The sequence below is a fragment of the Alligator sinensis genome, unplaced genomic scaffold (assembly GCF_000455745.1).
Source record: "Alligator sinensis unplaced genomic scaffold, ASM45574v1 scaffold193_1, whole genome shotgun sequence".
Classification (NCBI taxonomy): Eukaryota; Metazoa; Chordata; order Crocodylia; family Alligatoridae; genus Alligator; species Alligator sinensis.
Window position 1 is genome coordinate 872,238 of NW_005842199.1, and position 20,290 is coordinate 892,527.

Genomic DNA, 20,290 nt, shown 5'->3' on the forward strand with positions numbered 1-20,290 from the left:
TCTCCCTAATTTGCTCTGCTGGTTTCAGATAAATAAAGGAGTGTATAATGAAATACCAAAGCTCATTTTGAAGAGACATTTTGCTCTGTCTGAGCAAAGGTTAGAAATTAATGGAGTTTTTGGAGCACAGAATTGGAGCACAGGGCAGTGCTATTCATTAGTTCACTGAAATTCATACAAAACTGAGTTTCCCTGCATGCTCAAAGGCAAGATTGCTACAACTCTGAGTGTATTTATTTTGAGTAGACAAAATTTAAATAGCCTCTAAATAGTTTAATTGGAATATTTTTTCTTGCACAATAATTCTGGATCTTAAAGTAAGCCCGTATAGGACCTGAACAGTAGGCACAAGTGCCATGTAGTAAAATACCTGTTACCATGGCAGCAATAGTGAGCATTTCGTCTACACAGTTGAATTCATAGGAAGCTAAAATCGACTTTGACAGCTGTGGGTCCAGAGGAAATTCTGACATAATTATTCCAATTTCAGAAAGGTTTCCATAGTTATCTAGGGCTGCCAAATAATCTAGATCTTCCAAAGCTTGCATCAGGCTTTCAGGAGCTAGGAACAGGGAATAAAATCGTTCAAAGGATTTTAACAGTTACAAATAAATGAATGCGTCAAGTTCATATCCTATCACAAAATTTCAATTGTGTCTCCCATGTAAAAAGTGAATGAATAGAGTAAAAGAAGTGATCATGAGAGGTGAACTGAAGGCTTTGCAGCTAAGTGCCAAATTCATTATACTGAAAAATGCTGCATCCTTTTTCTACTTATGTTTAAAAATGTCAAGGTGTTTGCTTAAACAATTCTGGCAAAATCTTATGTAAAGCAATGACTTGCTTATATGCTGCTGATGCTTTTTGTAATTGAACTGACTGTGGCTTTTAGGGAAGAAATAAAGAAAAGGTATGCTGGGGAATCATGAATTATTTTCAGAACTAATTTATCCAACCAAGGACATGATAGAATTTAAACCAGGCTATTCTGCATCCTTCTCTGCTCTAAATCATGTTTAGTTCAATATGGGTAGGAAATTAAGAGGACTAACATGAGAGGTTAAAATAGTTTGCCTCAATAGCTATTCTGCAGACTTTGATTTTGGAGATCTCATTCCTTTTCTCCCAGAACAGTTTTCAGACCATAAATAACAGTGAAGGCCCAAGGGGATATTAGAAGCTCACTCCTGCAGATTCTTTGCCTCTTATCCTAGAAGCAAGGAGCAACCTTCTGATTCTCAACTATTTTTTTGCTTTGTTTTTTACTGAAAGAAAACAGACAACAGGACAAAGCTAAGAGGGATTAAACCTGAAGACGTCAGTGAAGAAAAAAGCCAAGAGCAAGCAATGCTTGCCAATGTTTTCTTGTGATTAGAGGAATTTGGGTTTCTTAGTAGCTCCTCAAGATATCAAAAGAAAATTGAGAACCTTCTTGCCTTACTAAAGGATTGTTCTCACAGAAAATGTCTGTCCTTATTGTCCCCACAGAACTGAAAGAATAGATCGACTTCATCCTGGATGCTGCTTTTCTCCCTTATGATAGTAAAGATAGTCACTGACTTGCATTGTTTTCAGGATACCCCTAGTGTAGCTGTTGCGTCCTAGGCAGGAGAAAGGGAACTAGGGAGTGGGTAAGGACAAGAATGCAGAGTAACTGACCGAGGGAACGGGCATGTAGGATTCAGGAGTCTGAAGGACAAGGAAGGGAATATTGAGAGGTAGGAAGGGGAGAGTAGCAGGAAGTGAGAAGCAGGCAGGAGATGCATGGAGTTGGAAACTGGGAGAAGATGGAGACTGGTATGAGAAGAGACCTAAGGTAAGGGTGCTGATGGAGGGAATTGGGACAACGAGAAATAGAGAATGGGATGGCAATTTTCTCACCATACAGGTTGTAAGGCAGTAAGTGGAGTTCCTGCTACAAGCATTCAGTGGCAGGGCTATGGTTTTGTATGTATTTAACATTGTACACATTTTCAGGCAGAAATGATCCCTGCAAACTGTCTTTCTTTTGAAGACTGCTGGTATGCTTACCCAGCTGAAAAAAGGACAGTTAACTTCTAAGGTCTTCATCAATGGCTCTTTTTAATAATGTGATTTACTAGCAATAAGATATCATCCCAACCAGTAAAAGTATACTCATCCACAAGCCTGTTTCATGAATACAGATGGACAAGAATAAATACCCTCAAGATCTGCAGAGGCACAAATTGGCCTTTTTTCATAACACCTTTAATCACTGCAGGGTAGACCACAACTCCAGAGGCAAATATCCAGTATAAAGCACTTACAAATGCCACACAGCAAAGGCTACCTTCTGGATGAGGATTTTTTTGCAATATCTGTTCTGAAAATTACAGATGAAATGGAGGAAATAGAGGTGGCTTTAAATGCAAAGGAGTCTGGCAGATGCCCTCTTATATCCATCTCACTCTTTGATTGTTTCTGTATGACTCTGCATTACACAAATGTGCGGATGGTGGTCAAATTAAATACGCAGCCTTTTACCATTATTTGTCTCTCTCCTTCCTGTAGCTGCTGCCAGAAGAGTCGCTATTGTCAACAGGATGAGAGAAGAGGGCTTACTCTAGCCAGATGAGATGTTGGTGAGTACGTTTCCTTACATTTCTCAAAAACTGAAACAGAAAGATGTTTGGTGACCTTTCAGCTACACCTTTTCCACAAAAAATAGGGCCATAATGTCAGATTTTCAGCACTTACAGATAGTTACATGTTAAGAAAACATGACTTGAAGACAGATTAAAATCAACCAAAAGACTAATAAGAATTAAATGAAGGGTGGTATGACAAAAGCCCAATAAGAATTAAATGAAGGGTGGTATGACAAAGTAGGAGCAAAAGGGTTTTTTATATATTTGATTTGAGCTATCTTCCCCTGCATACAGTAGAACTGCCACGTTCCGCTTTTAGAGTGTCTTCTATGGCTTTTCAGCTAGCAGAATGATTTCCACAGCTAAAGTTCTCTTCGTGTTCATGACTGTTTGGGAAATCTATGCCAAATTTATGCATTTCTCATTGATTTTTATGAACGTTATACATAACTCTAACTTTCAGCATAGCTTGAATCAGCTGCTTGCTGACAGGAAGCATGTTGTGCATCATGACTGCAGTCTGATAGCAGCTAGAGGAAAAATCAAAGATGTCTATAACATAAAATGACTTTGCCTTGGCAATCAAATTAATATACTAAAAAGATGGACCAAGCTGAGAAAAAATGGTGGTTCTCCCCAGCCTGTTTTCATGGATTGAGCTGTGGGAGTTCCCAGCAACAAAGGAGGAGGAAGGAAACAAGATTCTGTAACTGTTCTTGGAACTTGGACTTAGGGCTCATTAAAGGCTCATAGGACTCTTAGGGTTTGTTCACTTAGGGCTTGTAGGACATACTTTTGGAATCAAAGGGAACCTTTTTACTGACAGATATGAATAAGTTAAGAGTTTGTTTCAAGGATAAGAAAATTAACCTGAAGGCCCAATGAGAACAGAAGAAAACTGAGGACTTTGGCAGGTCTGACAAAAAAAAACTAGTGGGGTTTTGGCATCTTGAAGATGCTGGCAGGAAGGCTTTTGCATGGAGATATAAGGCTCTCCTTTCTCAGTAAATAAAAGGGGTGTGTGTGTGTGTGTGTGTGTGGGGGTGTGTGTGTGTATGCAAAGTTACTGGGTTCCTTGATATATTAGTTAAATGTCTCCAAAAGGTTAAATTGAAAACCTGAATAAGGGTGGAGCTTTGGGAAACAATATTATGAAGGTCTTGGGGAGACTGAGATTAACCAGTTAATCACATCTTAAATAGTAACCCAGCTCCACATTCATGCAGTTAGTGGCACAATAAAACAGGGAATAAGCCACAAAGTTATTACACAAAATATGTGTAATAACTTTAGCCAGTTCCCATCATTCTTTAAATTGAACATGTGGCCAGGCCAATGAACTGATTGGGGCTCCCAGTCTTGGGAGTGGAGATCAGTAGATAGGTAAACTCCCAAGGCTAGCAGAACCAGAGTCAGGGACTCCAAATCACTCCCAGGGCTCGGAGTGCCAATCAACTGACTGGTGCTCCAAGCTGGGGGCACCAGACACCCAGTTTGCTACTTGTCGGTGCAGGGGGAGCCCAGGATCTTGATCATCCCCCTGCAATAGGGTGCAATTGAGATCTGATCCCCAATCCCACAGTTGTCTCCTGCCATACATGTGTAGCATGGCAGAAGACATAGTTGTTGGGTTTGTGGATCAAATCCTATCTCACCTTGAACTGAATGTCTGCCAGGGGCCTTAGCAGTTGGGCCAGGTTTTGGACTGCCCTTGAGGCAACTGCAGAGCCCCACTTCTGAGAAGGGGAATGAGGCAGCATGCACATTCAGCAGGGATCCTAAAGGTGAAGAGACTGCCTGTATCCTGCTCAATGGCCTGAGGAACCCATAGGCACCTATACACATGCCCGACACCTGCTCTGATGCAGTCTAACTGGAATGTATTGCAGCAGATTCAATTAATCAAGTCTGCTGGAGCGTTCTAATTATAACACTGCAGCAGCCTTGGCATCATGTATTCAGCATCCCCGCGTTTCAAGATGGCAGCTGCCCCCCCCCCCCACTATTCTGAAGCATAGGACATTGAATACATAAGGTGCTGCAGGTGTTTTAATTAGAGCGGCTCCTGAGAGGCACTCTAATTAAAACACCCTCCCCCCCTGCACCCTGGAGCACATATAAAGACACCCTATGAGATCCAAAGTTTGGATCCAAACACAGAAGCCTTTGTCTAGCACAAGAAGAAGACTGACCAGATCTAAGACATCCCCAACTGCAATGGAGAAATGTATGTAGACTGCTGGTATATCTGTAACCCAGTGACGAATGCAGACAGACCAATTCTGAACTGGGACAAATGGGGAAATCAACTGAGACACCATCTGATCAACAACATCCAGCCCAGGAATTTGGTAACTCTTGAATTCTAAAATCTTTCCCCCAACTGTTTTCTGCTCTGAACATCTATCTAGACAGTGTCAATATTTTCTTATGATTGTTAGCTGATTCTAGTTCATCTTAATATTGCAATAACATCCTTGTTTTTCTAACCGGGGAACTTGTTTTTTCTTTTTTGTATCTTTTGGATATCGAGCTAAATCCTGCTCGCATTGAAGTCCATGGCAAGACTCCTGCTATGGCAGGATTTGGCTCTTTTTCTTCATCAATGGTGTCTAAACTTTGAGACACCAATGACTGTTTTGGCAGTTTTCCAGGCATTTGTAACTGGTCACAATTTGCATACAAATTTTCACAAATCTCTTCATCAGAAATAAATGCACACTGATATAGCATGTATTATAGATTGTAGAGTCGGAAGGGACCACAATGGATCATCATGTCCGACCCCCTGGCAGGAAAGAGGACCAAGGTCAGATGACCCCAGCCAGGTGACTATCTAGCCTCCTCTTGAAGACCTCCAAGTTAGGTGATAGCACCACCTCTCTTGGAAGCCCATTCCAGATCCTGGCCACCCTTACTGTGAAAAATTTCTTCCTAATATCTAACCTAAATCCACTCTCAACTAGTTTACACCCATTATTCCTAGTCACTCCCTGGGGCGCCTTAGTAAACAGTGCTTCCCCTATTCCCCATTGACCTCCCCTAATAAGTTTATAGGGGGCCACAAGATCTCCCCTCAGCCGTCTCTTGTGAAGGCTGAAGAGATTCAGCTCTCTCAACCTCCCCCCGTAGGGTCTATCACGAAGGCCACTAATCATGCGAGTGGCCCTCCTCTGGACCCTCTCGAGATTCTCCGCGTCCCTCTTGAAGTGTGGCGCCCAAAACTGGATACAGTACTCCAACTGCAGCCTGACCAGTGCCGCATAGAGGGGGAGCATCACCTCCTTAGTTCCATTAGTCATGCACCTGCTAATGCACGACAAGGTGCAACTGGCCTTGTTGATGGCTTTGGTACACTGCCGGCTCACGTTCAACTTGGAGTCAATTATGACTCCAAGATCCCTCTCTGCCTCCGAGCTGCTGAGAAGGACACTCCCCAACCTATAGGTGTGCTGGGGGCTCCTCCTTCCCAGGTGGAGTACCTTACATTTATCTTTATTAAATTGCATCCTATTTCTCTCTGCCCATTGATCCAACCTGTCCAGGTCAGCCTGAATCTGCTCCCTGCCCTCCGGTGTACTAACTTTGCCCCATAACTTGGTATCATCAGTGAACTTGGAGAGGGTGCTCTCCACGCCCTCATCCAAATCGCTGATGAAGATATTAAATAATATTGGTCCGAGGACCGAACCCTGTGGGACCCCACTGTCCACCTCCTTACAGGCCAAGAAAGAACTAATATGTATTAGTACATATATCTTTGCTGATAGATGACTAGAAATCATGTGTTGCCCAGATTCATCAGCAGTGAAAACCTGCAGTAAGTGAGGTTTTTTTTCACCTTGAGGCTTAAAAGCAAAGGAGGGCTGTGAGTTTTGTGCGAGAGAACTCAGGAACTGCATTTAGCCTCTGGGCTGCACTGCAGACAACACTGCTTCTCATGCAGTAACAGAGCCATGAGGAAGAAACCTAAGACAGATTTAATTTTTTCACACTGGTAGTTAATTTAGTACATCCGCTGCTCGCAGTGGACTTTGTACAGGGAAGACTTGGCTACAAGGAATTAAAGAAAAACCAGTAAGGGAAATGGAAGCCAATTAAAAAATGGTCTCTTAAATCAATCATTTTGAGAGTTATAATACTAGTACCTAGAGGGAAATTTTTATAAAATTCCCCTTTTATTAACTTTTACAAGGCTTATCCCAATGCTAGGTGATACATAATTCTAGCCAGTGTTGTACCCTTATTAATTTAATTTAATTTAATTTAAAACATTAAGAGGGTTTTTTGTTTTGTTTTTTTACAAATGAATAATTTTATTCTCCTGAGATGCTATGCAACACATTAGGCAAAACTAGCATTTGGACCTATTTTGTATTAGGCTTAGAATTCATGGCCGCTTGCAGACATTAAACAAAACAAAAAACCCCCAAAAACCCAAACTCTACTGGAAGCAGCAGCGTGTTACTTTGACCTGGTTCCACAGTATCTGCATAGACTGGGCACTTTAGTGAAGCTTTTTGGTGTTTTTATCTAAACCTGAGACAACCAGCTCTTAGATAAAAGCTCCAAAAAAGCCCCACTAAAGTGCCCAATCTATACAGATGTTGGGCAAGCTGGGTCCAACTAACATGCTGCTTCTTCTGGGCATGTGCTGGGCCCGGCATGGGAGTGCACCAAGTTTAAAGTACAGCACCATTTTGTTTCTTTTTAATGTCTGCAAGCAGCCCAAATGCCTGCCTGCATAACATGAAGGAGAGGACATTTATTAGCAGGCATACAAGGTTTAACACAATAAAAAGATGAGACCTTGAGAAAGTCAAAGCAACTGAGATGAAATTAGGTTGGACATTTAAAAGTTAAAAAAAAAAAAAGAGAGTTCAAGAGTTTTACCACTGAACCATGAAATGAAAAGTAACAGCTGATGATGGAAGAGAGAACAAGAATCAATGACAGAAAATAGGGATAAAAAATTAAAAAGGTGGGGAGGGATATGGCCATTCAGACTTGACATAATTATCAGGAATCATAGAATACTAATTTCAGTAAATCAACATAGGAGTTTGTAATAAATAACAAAATATATAGCTATCATCCTTATAAGTATCAGGTTTGGCAGCCAGTTCCAGTCCCTGGATATAGTGTCTGTGCTTTGCATTTTTATCCCTCAGAGTTAGTTGCCCTGAGGTTTAGAATCAAAATGACTTCATGATTTTGCAAGCAATATTACCAAAAAATAAAAAAGTACTTGGGGTTATATCATATTACAAAGGACAAGTTAATAAATGCAGATTATACAGGTAAAGTAACAGTAATAAAATAAAAAATGGAATAGGATTTTCAGATATTAGCCTGCATTTTCAGGCACAAATGCAGACAATAAAAAAGCCATTGTAAAAATGGCAAAGATTCAGTTGAGAATTCTTTATGGTATTGTTCCTGTTTAAATAAAACCCCTCATAAATAACACAAACAAAAATGGCATAAATATTTAAATTTGAACGGCTCTCTTTAAAGGAATAGGGACCTGCATTGTTTTATAAAGAAGGTCTTTAAGCAAAGTGTTATTTTCAGGGCAGCTCGCCAAAGCTAGCTCTTTGCTGCCCTCAAGGCAAATGGCAGTGCTTTGTGACTCAACTACTGCTTCCACAAAAGCAGCATTAAAAAGAAAACTTTCAAGTTATATTCCCTATTTTTAAGTATTTTCTCTTGCTATTAGCTTTGTGGAAATTTGAAACTGAAGGTGCTCCTGAATCAGATATCTTCTTCCATTGCTATGTACCTTGCCTACTCAAACCCATCAGCAATTCAATATTTATTTAAGCAGAAAAAAACATAAAGAATTCTCACATGAGCACTTGCCACTTTTATAGTGGCTATTTACTGGCTCCATTTGTGACTTCAAATGCAGACTAATATCTGAAGATCCTATTCTGTGTAGTCTATTTTTCCTTCATGTATTTATTTTGTTAAAAGGAAATCTTTTGCATAAACAGTTGTTTTGGGAAAATTAACTGTGTAAAAAGAATAGATGGATGTTGGAATTCATATATATAATCTAATATAATATTTAGCACTTGGCCCTTTTATCTGAAGATTTCATGGAGACGCTAAGCCAGGGATGGACAAAATATGGCCTGTTGGCTGGATCCAGCCCACCAAACAATTCTGTCTGGCCCACAGTGGATCCCTTGGCCCCACCTGGCCCAGGTGTAGGAGATAGCCCAGGCCATGGCACATCCAGCCAGTCCCACAGCCCCCAAGCATGGAGGTGCCACTGGGCATGGAGTGCAGCCTGCTCTTTCCCCACATGTGGCTCTTGAGCACATCAGGAACTGTAGTCCATAGGGCCCGGCATCAAGGTGGCCAGACTTGGCTTCTTGGCACCCACTGCGGAGGCGGCTCACTCTGCCTTCACTTCTGGTGGCTGCTGCTGCTGCTGCTAGTGTCTCTGCTGACATTGCCAGCCCCAGAGGTGCTGAACTGAGTGAGTGGGCAGGCGGGGTCTCCATGGAAATCGGCTTGGGGTCCCCTCAACCAGGGCACGTTCGGCTGGGTGGATGGGATGGGGCCGTGGGCAGGTGGGGAGTGGCATTCAGGAATGGGACTGGTGGGCAAGGTCAGGGCCAGGATCCCAGAGTGGTGACGGCATGGGGCTGGGGCAGAGTCATGATCTGCTCCCTGCACGTGCCTGCAACAGGTGCCAGTTCTGCAGGCAGGCAGGAGTCGAGCACTGCCTGTGGAATTGGTGCCTGTCCCATTTTTCAAGTCAGCCTAGGATACTCCTTCCTGACACTGGTTTTTTTTTTAAAAGGGGTTTGTCATGCTCTGACATAATTAACAATTAGGAGCTCTAGCCGAATTCTATAGGAAGGATGAGAATTGACCAGAAGATAGGCCCTAAACCAGGTCAGCTGGCTGATACGGGAACATCTCCTAGCTAAAAGGGAGGCGTACACCCAATGGAAGGGAGGGGCCATCACCAGGGAGGACTATACCTCGGCTGCTCGGGGCTGCAGGGGGCCGGTCAGGAAGGCAAAGGCAGAGATGGAACTGGGACTAGCTACCTGAATTAAGGACAAGAAGAAGTCCTTTTTTAAATACATAGGGGGCAAAAAGAAGGTACCTGGTAACATGGGGTCTCTGCAAGACACGCTAGGAAATCTGGTTGTCGCACCAGATGACAAGGCTAACCTATTTAACGATTTCTTTGCCTCCATTTTCCTCAACAGGGACCAGATCAGCCCGTCTGCCGGGACCCCCTCAGGCCCCGGGGGAGTCGCACCCAGGCCTAGGGTCAGTGAGGATCTAGTCAGGGAACTTCTGGAGGGACTGGACATATTTAAATCAGCTGGTCCTGACGATCTCCACCCCAGAGTGCTCAGGGAATTAGCAGAGGTTATTGCAGGACCCCTGGCACAGCTTTACAAGCACTCGTGGTGCTCTGGTGTGGTGCCAGAGGACTGGAAAAGGGCCAATGTGGTTCCCATTTTCAAAAAAGGGAGGAAGGAGGACCCAGGAAACTATAGGCCAGTTAGTCTTACCTCGATCCTGGGTAAGCTTTTTGAGAGCATTATCCTGGTGTATGTCCATGAGGGGCCAGCAGGGGAGGTTATGCTTAGGGGCAATCAACATGGGTTCATTAGAGGCAGGTCCTGTCAGACCAATCTGGTGACCAGGTCACAAAATCCTTATATGCAGGGGTAGCAGTGGATGTAGTCTTTCTGGACTTCAGGAAGGCCATCGACACCGTCTCTCACCCCATTCTCATTAAACTCACCCAGAGAGTGGTGGTGGATGGGTCCTATTCGACCTGGAGGGATGTGGGCAGTGGGGTTCCGCAGGGCTTGGTCCTTAGGCCTGCACCGTTCAACATCTTCATCAGCGACTTGGCCAACGGGTTCAAAAGCACCCTGTTCAAATTCGCAGGTGACACTAAGATGTGGGAGGAAGGGGGCACGCTAGAAGGGAGGAATAGGCTGCAACTGAACCTAGACAGGTTACAGGGGTGGACAGATGAGAACAGGTTGGGTTTCAACACTGACAAGTGCAAGGTGCTGCACCTGGGAAGGAAGAGCCAGCAGCACACCTCTAGGCTGGGGAACTCCCTTCTCATCAGTGCAGAGGCAGAAAAGGATTTTGGAGTCATTATTGATGCCAAAATGAACATGGGCCGACAGTGTGGGGACGCGGTCAGGAAGGCCAACCGTACCTTGTCACGCATCCACAGATGCATCTCAAGCAGGTCCAAGGAGGTGATCCTCCCCCTCTATGTGACAGTGGTCAGGCCACAGTTGGAGTACTGCATCCAGTTCTGGGCGCCGCACTTCAGGAGGGATGTGGACAACATGGAGAGGGCCCAGAGGAGGGCCACCCGCATGATCAGGGGGCAGCAGGGCAGGCCCTACGAGGAGAGGCTAAGGGACCTGAACCTGTTCAGCCTCCACAAGAGAAGGCTGAGGGGGAAATCTAGTGGTCATTTACAAACTAGTCAGAGGGGACCAGCAGGCATTGGGGGAGTCCCTGTTCCCCCGAGCACTACCAGGAGTGACTAGAAATAAGGGTCACAAGCTGGCAGAGGGTAGATTCAGACTAGACATCAGGAGGCACTACTTCACAGTCAGGGCGGCTAGGATCTGGAACCAACTTCCAAGAGAAGTGGTGTTGGCTCCTACCCTGGGGGTCTTTAAGAAGAGGCTACATGAACACCTTGCTGGGGTCGTGTGACCCCAGTGCTCTTTCCTGCCATGGCAGGGGGTCGGACTTGATGATCTGTCAAGGTCTCTTCCAACCCTAGAAACTATGAAACTATAATGGCTCCCAAGGGGCCATTTAGCCAGAAGGGGAATTGCCAGAGGACAGCAGCTGAGCTTGTCCAACTAGTAGTCCATGGGCTGCATGTGGCCCCTGAGGGGTTAACCTGTGGCGCTTGGGCTCCCATTCCAGGTCCCTCCCCCTCAACTCCCCCATTACTCAACTTCAGCCACTGGAGTCTGAGTTCCCCATCCCTCCTCCTGCTTGTGCTTCCCACCCCCATACATGGGGGGTAGTAGCATAGGGTGGCATGATCTGTGGGGCTGAAGTAGCCTCTGTCCAGGTGGACTCAGGACACTGTGAACGCAGTGGGGATTGCGGGAGGGGCCATGTCACATGGTGTTTGGCCCTAGTTTAAGCTATAGATGCATGGTAGAATCTATACACACCATCTGTTCAGTCTGATTTCATGCTACAATTTGATTCACAAATAAAAAATATATACAGGTGGCTAATAAATTTAACTCATTGTGGCAGATCTGTTATCTGATCTTTAAGGAGTGGCCCCTGTTAGGTAAATCTGGTGCAGTACTTTATTTTGTATTGTATGTCATTCTATCTTTGTTACAATTTGTTTTCTAAGTGCAATGAGTTTGATCTGTCTCCTCAAGTCATTTGAAATTAGGTACATTTGTACAGCCTGTGTTAATATTAAATTCTAGAAATTTATTCTTAATGTATAGGAAGTTAGGAGAGTATAACTCTTTTATACTACAGAAATTCTGCCCATCCATGCTCAGCTGTAACGTGAAAATTGGTTGCGCAAGCCCCTGTATGACTAAAATCCACAAACTGCTGCTCCTTTTCCATTGTTTTATGTAAAATGAGTATAACGTTAAAATTTAAAAACCTTTAGCTGTGGTCAAATAAGGATGTTTCAATTATTTAAAAAAAGAACAAATCCGCTTCTGTAATCTATGTGAACACAGGGTTTTTTTGTTCTATTATATAATGCTTTAAAGATCCAGCTGATTAACAGATAAAAAGGAAAAGATATCAGTATTAGGAAAGCTAAAGAATTCAAATAAAGCGCTTCAGAACTATAATGCCAAATCCATTTTCATAAAGCTAATGAATTCTAAAAAGGGTAACAAGTTTGCTGCATTTGCTCATTTCAATTATCACATGAATTAAATGCAGCAGCTGTAAGCCTGACATGTTTGTTGCTTCTGTAATGTAGTAATGAGTCAGTTAATCCACACTTTTATTTTTCCCCAAAGCACAGCAAAAAACTTGTGTGTATTGTTGGTGAAAAGAAATAAAATGTTACTGTTCTAATTATATTCCTTTCTTTGTCTAAGTAATATCTGGCCAATTGTTTCTCATGGACTGAAACACTTCCCTGCTATATTGTAGATCTTGCTTGCTTATAAGAGACTTCAGTGGAGGGCAGACTTTCTTATCTACCTTCCATGGCTTGGAAAAAGCCAGCTCATGTCCATATACTGTAATGATAAATCCCTGAAACTATTTGCTCCATGTATTCAGCTTTAAAATAAATTAAAAAATAGTCTCTAGCAGTTCAGGTTACGAAGAAAATCTCAAAACTGTGAACTGAGCATAGCTGATACAGAGATGACTCTTCAGAAAGCCTGGAACAATAGCTGTGAGAGGTGTGAATTGCTCTGCTCATTTCTGCAAGGTGTCAACTCAGCTTCCAGCTGGTGATAGTTAGCAACACTGACATTTTAAAAATGTAATTTCTTGTGTGAGGAGAGGGAAGATCACAGAGCTACACAATTTACTCTGCAGCATCTCATTATGGTGTTGCAAGAGAATAATATTTTGGAGATACCATTTTTTTTTCTCCCCCCACCTTCCACCATCCCCATTCAAAGAAGAATTAAACCCAAAAAGCTTGGCAGAGTTTATGGGCATATTCAGGCTCTAACACAGAACGCTCAAGGCAGTTATGGAGCAACTGAATTCTATTTTCAGTAGCAGTATGTTCATTTGTGAGCAGTTTTTAATTTTGGTCATTTAATGGCCTTAATTTGTAAGAGTACCCCCATGTCTTTTCCCCCTACAATTCCCTGCCACCTCCCATGCCCCCAGAAAGCTGCTTTGTCAATTTACACACCTCAACAGACATTGAGCACACACTGTACCATGCATTACTCTGAATATAATGCCTATATATTTTCTAGCAAAGAGCCCAGTCTGGCAAGATGCTGTGCATCTCCAACTCCCATAGAGTTTCATGGGGAGCTGGAAGATTCTGAAGTCATCTTTATGATGTTCACAGGGAGTAAGAAACTGAAACTTGGTCTCTAGGTGAATGGTATCTACACTTAACGTGAAGTTTCAGGCTGATGCAGTTCTTGCAGCTATCTAAGCAGGCTCCGTGAAAATGTTCTACTGTGGTAGTTGGCACAAACAAAAATGTGTTTGAAATAGTTGTTCTAGTTCTTTGACCAAAGAGAATTTTAAGCCATAAACTTTCAAGCTGAGCATAGCCCAATAGTTTCATAGCTTACTGATGGTCTATGGAGACTTGCCATAGGGAGATTGGCTGCAAAATTGTGATCGGAAATATCCAGGAAAACATACATTAACTCATAGTCAATGCTATGAAATATTTGGGAAATCCTGTGCTCAACGAACTAAACAGCAACACATCAACAAAAGTTAAGCATCATAGGATATTAGGACAAGGGAAGGTTAGAAATGTACAACCTTTTTCATCTCTGTTATGCCAGTTTTATTATACAACCTCTCCCATGTTTTACCCTGCTTCTCCCAGTCCCTCAAGCTTTTCTATCACTGGAGTTTACACTTGTTTGAACTCAAGTGTTTCAAGTATGTCACTTGTTGAGCAGGCAGTTGCAGCCTTGGATTTGATATCTGCTCAAAGTGAGCCAAAGCATCTAAAGCTTTCAGAGTATTGTAGACATAAGCAATATTCCCTCTTTATAGAACTTGTGAGAAACTTGGCCTAACTAAAAATGCCTCTAGCATTTTGTTAATCTTTAGTATCATTTCCATTCTATAATGTCTCTTTTATACAATGTCTAGCAGTACCAAGCCATTTCTCCAATATTACTCTATTCATCCCACCTGTAGTGCAAGAACAACTTCTTTCGTGTTCAGTAAACACTCTTTATATTTTAGAATTTTTTTCTTTTAGTAAAATTCTTTTTTAACTTCCAGATGTATTTCACATGACTTTCTCTTAAGATAAAGCTCCCTTGGATTGAATGTCAGAAGAGTTACCACAGTGGCCATGAGCTTCATGCTTCTCATCTATATCACCTTAGCTACTAACCAAACTGGCCCTGCTCTTTCATGCTGCTACTGAAGTTCCATCCTGCTTCAAGTGTCTGGTTGGACACTTCTATCTTCTTGCCAAAGTGGCATGTGTTGGTATTCAAACTGTGTGAGGTTTTAATCTACCATAGGAATGTCCAACTAACATCCCTGGAGCCACATGCAACCTGCAAGGGATTAATGAATGGCTCCCAGGCTCCTACCTAGCCACTACCCTGCTTATCTCTCCAGGGGCTGCTGTAACTGGGGTATCTAGGCTCCACTCCCATCAACTTTCACTTCCTGCTCCTCCTACCCCAGGGCTGGAGGAGCCTACAGCATGGTGCAGCAGTGGCACAAGGAAGCTGCCCACATGCATGGTGCAGGTGTGGTATGGTCTAGGGTTCTGTGGCTTGCACTAGTGTGGCCCCCCACTGGTGTGGCCCATATGGCATGCAGCCTCTACCTGCATAGAAATTGGACAGCCCTAGTCTACTATCACTTCCTGGGGGAGACAAACTCTTTGTGCTCCTTACTGCAGCACTGAGGAATTTACCTCTATCCTATGGATTCAGCATTGTGAAAAAAAGATGCAAGTCTAATTGATTACTGTTATGAATACATACATTTATGGTAAGGACAAAAGCCTTCCTCTCTTATGCTGGGAAATTAGCAAGGAAGTACCTAGTAACAGAGGACTAGATCCAAAATCTGTTGAAGTCAACTGAAAGACTCCTACCAATTTAAACTGGTTTTGGATCAGAGTTAGGAGTACATAGGAGTCCAGCATTGAGAGAAGTCAGTATTACAAAATCTGTTGTATATACAAGGAAACTGTATTTAGCCTCCAACTACAAGACAGAAAAGGAGGTTAAATAAAATCTCTAGTATAACCAATAAAGATAAACATCCAGAAACAGATTAATCAAGGGAATGGCTACCTTCCTTAGAGCACAGCTCAGGAGATTTATATAAAAGACTCTGATTTAAAAAAAAAGGATAACATAGAGCAAATTTACAGAGTCAAGAGGCTGATCATCTCACATAGGGAGAATTTCATTCAAGAAATTAGATTACAGTTGTGAAGTGGTAATATTTTCACTGTTTGCTGAGCATCCCTAAGAACAATTGATGGAATTGCAGTGTCTCACAGCCTAAATTTCATATTCTAACCCAAACCTTGTTTGGGTTCACATCCAAAAACTCTCTTCTTGCTCTAGTTCTAGTGAGAATTAAAACATGCAGGGATATCTTTGGTACATCAGGGTAGTGAACATTGGTATTAAAACTTGCAATTTCATTGTTCATTTGTCTATAGCACAACTGAGCTGGTACAAGGAAAGGGCTATCAAAAAGAGGTCCTTTCATATGATGAGGGCAATGGTGCTATTCTGCTATCTATCTAAACTGTATTAACTATGAAAGGACAAATGCAATAGAGCTAAACACTCCACACTGTTATCCCGTGCTTCTTTCTACAGCTAGTTTGTTTTCATGTAAAACTAAAGGAAAAAAATCCTTTCTCTATTACCCTAGCCAGTAGTGAAGAAAGATTTATCAGTAGAGGCAAATTGACTAAACATGTTAAAAGGTTATCAGGAGTAGGTTCTTCTAGTGTTTTTCTGTAGATAACATGATCATTTTTAATAATCCCCTTAAAATAGTAGAGCCCATATATTATGTAAGGTGGGAAAAACTGAATGGAAGAACAGAACAGAATTGGAAGCATTATATTCAGTGTTGGAAGTGTGGTTTGAGGTCCCTCTTAAGGTTAAAAGTCATTTTTTGGTTTTAGTATCATATTTTTCTTATATAAAGATTTACATCAACGTTAAGGTAACTGTCCTCTTAAATGTAAGAAGTGAGGACAAACCTGTCCACTCACAAGCTTACCTACCGATAAGCTTCTGCCTACTTTCTGTTTTACATTGCCCTCTCCCTGAGTGAAGAAACATCTCTTGCTATGCATATGCACAATGCATATACACCTTATACAGAGAACTTCAGCTTTTGTCAGGGCCTCTAATCACTTCTGTGGCACCAAAAAAAAATGAACCTAAATGAGAGGATGTGTTTTGAATACTGATTTTGGCTATACAATTCATTTTCTTTCCCTTGGATTTTTTCCTTTCCTTCTCAGAGCAAGCAATCCACCACTTGCAACCATTTTTATAAATGAAACTATTACACTCAGCAAAGTTTTCATTATCAAAGGTAAATTGCTCCACAAAATTCAATAGAAGAGATGGGGAACCCATATTTGTTAAAACCAGCAGTGTGAATAACGGTGAAAAATAAAATTAATCTTAAAAGAAAACATAACAGCAAATGTAATAAGACAGATGGAAAACTCCAATATTGAGCAATACCTGGCCTATTTATGAAGTCACAATGGCCCAAGCCTGCTATAGCCATCCTCTTCAGAAAAAGAACCATGCTAGTTAGATTGGATTCCTGTATTTTGGCTTGCGAGTGTAGTTTCATTTCCTTGTATGTAAATTCTTCAGGGTACAAGCAGAATAACTTTCCTGAAGGGAGTTCAGAAAATGATCACACTTTTTGATTGCATATATGCATTTCATCATTTCATTTTGTGCCAATAAACCTACCTGATGAAGACGTGCCCAGAATTTGCTTGCGCATCTCTGCTTGGCTTTTACTGATGGGCTGCATTATTATAGAGTCTGCTCTGATTCTAGGATTATGAACCTTTAAATGGAAAGAAAGAAATTAAGTATCAGAAAAATGAAGACTGTGCAAATACCAGTGGTTCTGCAAAGCTTTTTTATTTGGTAATTTATTTGGTAATTTCATTAAATGTTTGGCTTTCATAAAATGCTTAGTTCCCTTTGCACACAATCTGTTGTTTCACCTGTCATGAAGTAAGAACCACCTTTCTTTGATAAATTGACAAGGCACAGTCAAATTATATGTAGTTTTGATAAAGGTCTCCAAGTCATTTCCTGAAGACAATGCACCTTTCTAAAGCAAAGAATGTAGCCTCATTCCACCTATGGAAAAGCACTGTAAGAGCAGTGGACTATTTTTCTGCTTCTTTCAGTGCTGGAGCTACAAAATTGTAAGATAATAATGTGTTGTTTTGTCAAAAAATTGGGCCTTTGTTTCACTGAAAGTAATCAGTTTGGTGCATAAAGTGTACACAGAAAAAGTGGTACACGAGCATTATCACCCCCTTGTTTTGCTAACAACTGGTCCCTCTCAGTTTTATCAAAGAAAGAGGCTGATGTCGCATAGCTACCATGAAATGTTCATGGGTGGATCTAGGATTTTGAAAAGGAAGATGTAGATGTTGTGATATCAGATATAATACAACACATTTTTGTCCAGTTAAAAAGAAACTAGAGGATATACTAATATGCTAGGAGCCTAGGGCTATATTATTCCATGCAGCATTCATGGTCAGGGATAGTACTATCTTACAGCAGAGTAAATAAGTGTGATAAAACGCTTGGTGATAGGGGCTGGCTGGGGCATGTGGGTGCTAAAATGTGGGGGCTGCCTGCTGCACAGCTCTTTACTTTAGCACTCTTGTGCTCCAGCCAGGCCCTCCACCGCCTGATACCACCACCCAGAGCCTGGGACTGACCCTGCAAGCCTGCTGCCAGCTCTGGCCTACTCTTCTTCAGCTCAAACTGCTGCTGTCCCAGATGCACATGTAGATGCTGCACCCAGGAGCAGCTGCCCAGAGTTTATTGCATCATGTTAATTTTACTAAATTTATGCGTATATGTACCTACTGAAAGTTATTTCCACACCTGAGTTAATATTCACCTGAATTAACATTTCCACACCTGAGTTAATATTCACCTGAATTAACATTTCCACACCTGAGTTATTGTTTTAGCTAGAGTTAAAACCAGTCTGCAGAGTTGTGAGATAAGACCTAGCCTACCAGGAGCACCTAACAAACATCAGAATTGCAGAAGTAAGACTGCCTTGATTAACAAAATATAAAGCCCATTAAAAAGGAGAGGGCATCATTAATACCTGTGGAGTGAAGAGTTTAGAAGGAATCAGATAGATTATAATAATCCATTAAATCAATTGACTCCCTCACCGCTTGAAAAGAAAAGTTGCTGCCACTGCCAGGCAGTTGGTTTTAAACTGTGCATGGTCTAGGACTCAAAGGATAGGTAGTGCAACTGCACCACTGCATTCTCCCCTCCCCCCCCGAATTCACCAGTGGACATGTACATTTCTTTTTGGGCAACCACATCTTATTTGTTATTTAATTACTTAATTACTTTCCATTTCCTCCTGTTCTGATCCTCTTTCCAATGTCCATGATTGTAGCCTGCTTCTTCCAGCTACCCAAACAGATGAGCAGCCAGTCACCAGACTTCCAATACTACAACTTTGTATATTATGTAGCAAGTTACCATCCACCCACTTCACTCTAATACTCCTCAGTACCATCACCACATCCATTCTGGAAACATGAGTCAGAAATCCAAGTTTGCTGCTGAACCAGTCCTTCCAGGAAGGAAAACACAACAGCAAAATACTGAATAGGCACTTAAAAAATTAACCATCTTGTGGTACTGACTAATTCCGATGCTCTGTTGTATGATGTATACTGTATATATTGTATACATAAAGATGAATACCCACTATGTGGGGGAGACCCAGATTTAGCAGTGACTTCTGCATGGGGTCATGGAAGATCAGTCACTTTCTTCTAAATTTCTGGACTGATCAAGTAGTCGCCAGACTATCTACTGATTTAATTTTTTCACAAACCTTTCTTCTCTCCACACCAACATCGATGACAAAAGTTGCAGTCTTGATCCAAACCAAAGATTCTCCAAAACTTGTGGTTAGTAGCACTTTTCTTTTGTAATTTTTGCAACATTTTTCTTCATCTTCATTTTCTTTGAAAATTACTTCTTTTTGTCTAGGATATAAAGTAACTGGGACCAATTCTCCAAGATCAGGATTTAAATTAGACCCCTCTTGCCTGATGATTTGGTAGGCTTTTTCAATTTCCTACAATCAAAAGAGGTATCTTAATTTTATCAAACCATGGTAGCAAATAAAACTGCATGAATAGATTAAAAGAGAAAAGAAAATGGAACAGAAATATGTGAGAGAATTTAGTGCACAGGAGCAAAGTTAAGGTATAGCATTTGGAAAAAATCTGTTTTCCAATAGCCTGAGAAAGGTTGTGCTTTTTTCAAAGTGTATCTTTCTTTCATGTAATTTTCTAAGTGTACCTTGCCAGCTTGACATTTAATGATATCTGAACCAACCTCTGAGTGAAGATAATTACTTGTCTGCATTACAAAACATCCAACTACTATTGAAAAAGAAAGTCTGAGAAATTAGACACTAGGGGCACCTACACACATGCTGGACATCTGCTCCAACACCTGCTAATTAGCACACATTGGAGCAGACCTGATTAATCAAATCTCCTGGAGTGTGCTAATTAGCATGCTCCAGCAACCTCTGCATTATATGTATTCAGCATCCCTGTGCTTCAAAATGGCGGTGGGGGTGCTTTAACTAAAGCTCATTGACTGAGCTTTAATTAAAGCACCCCCACTGCCATTTTCAAGCATGGGATGCTGAATACACTTGAAGCTGCAAGCGCTTTAATT

General features: G+C 41.8%; 1 protein-coding gene across 1 annotated transcript in view; it reads right to left on the bottom strand.

The window, feature by feature from the left end:
* Nucleotides 1-20,290, bottom strand: part of DHX32 (DEAH-box helicase 32 (putative)) — a 36,137-nt gene that overhangs the window by 6,637 nt on the left and 9,210 nt on the right. Inside the window, exons 4-7 of the mRNA XM_006026591.3 lie at nt 19,431-19,676; nt 17,279-17,378; nt 17,039-17,197; nt 371-562 (exon numbers count right to left, since the gene is read on the bottom strand). Of these exons, the coding sequence (XP_006026653.1) occupies nt 371-562; nt 17,039-17,197; nt 17,279-17,378; nt 19,431-19,676 (697 nt within the window). The remainder of the gene's footprint in view (nt 1-370; nt 563-17,038; nt 17,198-17,278; nt 17,379-19,430; nt 19,677-20,290) is intronic.